Source organism: Rattus norvegicus, chromosome 3 (genome assembly GCF_036323735.1).
Source record: "Rattus norvegicus strain BN/NHsdMcwi chromosome 3, GRCr8, whole genome shotgun sequence".
NCBI lineage: Eukaryota > Metazoa > Chordata > Mammalia > Rodentia > Muridae > Rattus > Rattus norvegicus.
In genome coordinates this window covers 96,119,406-96,124,786 of record NC_086021.1, presented here as the reverse complement: position 1 = coordinate 96,124,786, position 5,381 = coordinate 96,119,406, and the positions used below count along the sequence as shown (strand labels likewise).

The window sequence follows — 5,381 nt, the reverse complement described above, 5'->3', positions numbered from 1 at the left end:
CATTACCAAAGCCTTTTGATGACTTCAGTGTGATTGGCTGAAAGGGGAAAATTTCACATAATTTCAGTGTTGCTCGTTCTGTAATTATTTATGTCATTAAGTAAAAGTGCTGGCCAAGTTAATTTCTATTTTTTTAAATTAAATTTTTACATATTTGTACAAGCATAGCATAACATTTACTTTGTACAAAGATGTTTTTCCAGATTTTGAAGATCTTCAACCACCTCTTCAGTAAGTTTTGATGTTATGGTTCAGTATTACTTATATTTCAGGTATTTATTTGTATACATGGACACTTCTCTGAAAGACTGAGTATAGTAGTGATAGTAAAATGGGTTTGTTATAGTAGTTTGGTACTCTTCCTACATTTAAGCAACAGCCATAAGTTATCATGTCTTCTGAGAATGCACATGGAAATATGATGTATTTGTAGGCAATCCAGTGGAAAAATGTCTTCTGTTTATGGCAATAATAAGACCCATAACATCAATTATGACAGACAAGATTTGTAACTAAAATTAGTGTGAACTATTGAAACATAGTTAAACATTTAAAGGTTGTGAAATTCTCATTAAAAGCTCCTAAATAGAAAATATTAAGGTAACAATACATAAAACTAACCAAAATTAAGAGTATATATTTGTCATAAACTGCTTGGTTTTATTTTCCACTTTGCCAAATAACAATGAACAGATTTTTATGTAGTAAAAACCCAGTGTTTCTGTTATTTTTATTGTATTTTATGAGATTAATTTTCATTAGATGTTAATGAAGATATATGATTATGTTTGGATATATTTCAATTTGAAAATTCGAATTTTCTCAGCATCTCAAGTATTAGTATACATGAAGAAAAAATTCAATTAAACTCCACTAGCTATATGTAAGCTTTTGTCTGTTTCTTAAACTCTTTCCTGAAAAAATGTTAGTATCCCTACATTTAAAAACTCATACTGGATTACTTTCTCTTTACAGATCCTAAATTTGTTGTTGTATATTCCTTTATATATTATTTTATAATGCATTTTAATTTTCATTACATTTGTTTATATAAGGAAACATTCCTATAAGTTATTTATGCATTTTGAGCCTTGACATCTACTCCATTTTTTCCTATTTTCCCTGTTTTCTGTCCCTTCTCATTTCAGAGTCCTTTAGTTTTACTTCTACTTTTAGATCTTCTATACATACATGATTTTAGTATCTATATTAAATCTAGAACATAAAATGAAATAAAAATGATATTTGTCTTTATTAGACTGATTTAAATCATTTAATGTGTTTGTGTCTGGTTATATCAATATTTCAGAATGATTTAATATCACTCTTGTTCATAGCTTTACATAACTTCATGGTTATACAGGGTCTTTTTGAAATTATAAGACCATTTTTAAGTCTATGTTTTTTCCATCAGCTTACTTATTCACCACATATCCTAATCACCGTTCCTTTTCCCAGGCTTAATAACTATATTACATCATTAGTTTTTAGACTAGTATTAAGGACAGATAAACCTGAAAGCAGCCGTATTACTTCTCAGATTTTTATGGAACTAAATCTTTGGTAATTTATAATACAGTTTACACAAGTGTAAAATTGGTATAAATAGACTAAGAACTCTATTTTCAATTTATTGTATAAATAATTACTATGGCATTCAGCTTTGTCCTAGTGAGACTCAGCATTATTGAAAACATGATATCAATAATATTAATAAACATAGAAAGGGATACAGGAAACAAATGAGGCAAAATTGACATAAATCATGTTATATCCCTGTGTTTACAACAGGCCAGCTCTTTTCAGCCCGTGGACTGAAAGACTTACATAGATCTGACACAGAAGAAGCACTAATGTGACCAAGGAATGCAGAAGAAGTTGCATCGTAACTACTTTTAAGAGTTTTAACTCTGCACAGGCCCTCCGCAACCAAGTCCACATGCATGGAATTTACTTGTTAAATCAAGCCAAAATAGAATTCTTCTCAGGTAAATATTGGTAGTACTTATACACAATGAAAAGACAGTCTGTAGAGATATAATTTTAGCCTATGTCTAAGACCTCACAGGTTAGTCCAGGTCAAGTAAAAAAACTAAAAACAAAACAAAAACAAAAACAAAACAATAACCAACAAAAACAAACAAACAAAACCAAAGTAGTGTGAAAATTCCAATAGTATCTATAATTGTGATAACAACTGATATTGACAATGATGAAATGACAGAACTATAATTCTAGGAAAACTTAATAAACTGAGAGAATTGCTGTAAGTAGCAATATGTTAAATCACATTGGGGTTATTTAATACAGGTTTAAAACTTTCCAGAGATAAATGGGATATATTTGAAGAATATTTGCATTTGAAAGGAGTGGGGGCCATTTTTAATAGCACATTATCACACTGTCACAGAATATGTAGCATACACAGAGTATGCTTTAAAATATCTTCACAGAGGGCTAGCTCAAAATTGGCTCTATGTAAGTTGCTACAATTAGCTGAATACATCTTCTGAAAAGGATACGACGACTTCTTTGCAGATAAAAAAAATGACCTTTTGTTAATTCTTTGAGAATTTCATACAATATGATTTGATATCATTCACCCCAATGTCTTCTCACCTTTCCACCTGCTCAAAATTATTTCATTTTCTTACAATAAGACTTTGATAACCCATTGATTTTAATTTGTGTTACTTAGCTACTTTTGGAGTGAGGCCTACTAGGGGGTCATACCTTAAAATAACACTGAATCTTCTTCTCCTGGCAGGTATCAAATGCCCAAATCACTCAAGAAGTGATAGGATTTCTTTTTTGTTTGTTTGTTTTGTTTTCTTATTTATTTATTTATTTATTTATTTATTTATTTATTTATTTATTTTTGCAATCCAGATTTTATTCCCCTCTCAGTCCAACCTCCAAGAGTTCCATATCCCCTACCTCTTCCCCTCATCTCCTCGAAGATGTCCCCACGCCACCGACCCCGCTAGACCTCTAAACTTCCTGTGGCCTCCAGTCTCTTGAGGTTTAGGTACATTAGTCACCTCTTCTTCATGCTGGATTTTGCCTGGCTTGATCTTGAGTATGTCTTGTGCATTTGTCATAATGGATTTGAGTTCCTACGTGCAATTCCTGTTTTGTCTGAAAAATACTATTCCTTGAAGTTACCCATTATTACTGAACTTACAATCTTTCTATCTTCTCTTCGTGGAATATCCAATAACTTTGGCAGGAAGGGTATACTATGAATATCTTATTAAGGCTGAGCACTCCATAGTGTCTCATTCTCTTGGGGAGTTTATAGGATTCAATTCACCAACAACAGCACTAATTCACCAAAAGTGGCAACCTATTCCTGATATTGGGATTTTATTTGTTAGCATGTGGTATCTAGTTAAAAGAGGAACTATTCCTCCTGGTTTATTGATGTTTGTTTGAAGATGAGTGTGTATTAAATATTAATTATTGAGATACCTCTGTTTGCTCTTCTGAATAGATGTGCACTGAAGTGCTGAGATAGAAATGTGTACATAGAGACTTATTAACAGAAAATGATGGAGCACTTTGCAAGAAGAACTGAATAGACTTTTGTTACACACCTTTCATGGGTTCATCATTGTAAAAGGTAATAATGAAAATATGCTTCTGAAGGGAATGGATTAATAGCTTTTATTTTTAGAGTTTATAGCAGGTCCTATTCTGAAGTATTGTTGCAACAAGACAGACGAGTAAATGGGAGAGAATAACAATGTCACAGAATTTGTTCTCCTGGGCCTCACTCAGGATCCTACTGGACAAAAAGCATTGTTTGTCATGTTTTTGCTCATGTACATTGTGACAATTGTGGGCAACCTGCTCATTGTGGGGACAGTGATTGCCAGCCCCTCCTTGAATTCCCCAATGTACTTCTTCCTTGCTTTTCTGTCACTCATGGATGCTGTTTATTCCACTGCCATCTTGCCCAAGTTGCTTAAAGACTTAGTTTGTGATAAAAAGACCATCTCTTTCACAGCTTGTCTGGTTCAGCTTTTTGTAGAGCACTTATTTGGTGGTGCTGAGGTCTTCCTTCTGGTGGTGATGGCCTATGATCGCTATGTAGCTATTTGTAAGCCACTGCATTATTTAACCACCATGAATCAACAGGTTTGTATCTCACTTTTGGTGGTAGCCTGGGTTGGAGGATTTGCACATGCTCTAGTTCAAGTTCTCTCTGTATATAAACTTCCTTTCTGTGGACCTAATGTCATTGACCACTTTGGCTGTGACATGTATCCATTATTGGCACTTGTGTGCACTGACACTTACTTTATTGGCCTCACAGTAGTTGCCAATAATGGAGCCATGTGTATGATAGTCTTTGTCCTTCTTCTATTCTCCTATGGAATTATCTTAAGCTCCCTTAAGACTCACAGTCAGGAAGGAAGGCGCAAGGCCTTGTCCACCTGCAGCTCCCACATTATGGTGGTTGTCCTTTTCTTTGTTCCCTGCATATTCATGTATGTTAGACCTGTCTCCAACTTCCCTATTGATAAATCTATTTCTGTTTTTTATACAGCTATCACTCCCATGTTGAATCCTTTAATATATACATTGAGAAATTCAGAGATTAAAAATTCTATGGGAAAGCTCTGGTATAAAATGATAAGTATAGGGAGAGTAAGAATTTTTGCATGTTGAATGTGTTACTAATTGGAAAGTAAAAATTATAAGTTTTAGTAGTGTGTGTTTCAAGTTCTAAATTGGTTACAGTAGTTGAAATTGTTAGTCGTTTTGTATTTTTGTAAAGATGATGTGTAAAATACTGATGTTAACTGTTTTTCTTATTTTCTTTATGGCTACTGAAGTTGAGCACATTGTCATATGTTTGTTGGGCATCCCACTTTATCAGTTTCTATGAAATGCATATTTACATCTTTTCAAATTTCAATAAATTATTTTCCTATATAATTGGTTTACTGGAGTTTTTTGAGTCCAGTCACTAGGTATTCATGTTTATGTGCACCACAGAATTTTTCTAGTTTTGTTTTATTATGCTATTTTATTATTTATTATTAATGATAATTAACCTTAACAAATATTAACTTCTAATTTATTGTAAATTGTTTTTCATTAAATATTCTTACAAATTTATTAAGAAAATGTTTTAAAATAATTATGTGCTGCTTGAAGTTTAAAAGTATCACAGGAAGGTACAATTGACTTAGTTTGCCTATGTTCCATCACATATCATTTGATTGTGGTTGAAACACATAGTCTTCATTTTTTTTAGTTTTTATTTTTCTTGGATGCTTTATGTATTTACATTTCAAATGTGAACCCCTTTCTCCCCTCTTCCAAACCTCCTTCCCCCTCCCCCGCTTCTATGAGGATGCTCTCATCTTAAG

At 32.7% G+C, this 5,381-nt stretch overlaps 1 protein-coding gene across 1 annotated transcript; it reads left to right on the top strand.

Moving 5' to 3' along the window:
* Positions 1-3,729: 3,729 nt before the first annotated feature.
* Or4a77e (olfactory receptor family 4 subfamily A member 77E) lies at positions 3,730-4,674 on the top strand. The gene has a single exon (NM_001000571.1). The coding sequence runs from the start codon at positions 3,730-3,732 to the stop codon at positions 4,672-4,674; it is 945 nt and encodes a 314-aa protein (NP_001000571.1).
* Positions 4,675-5,381: the final 707 nt, after the last annotated feature.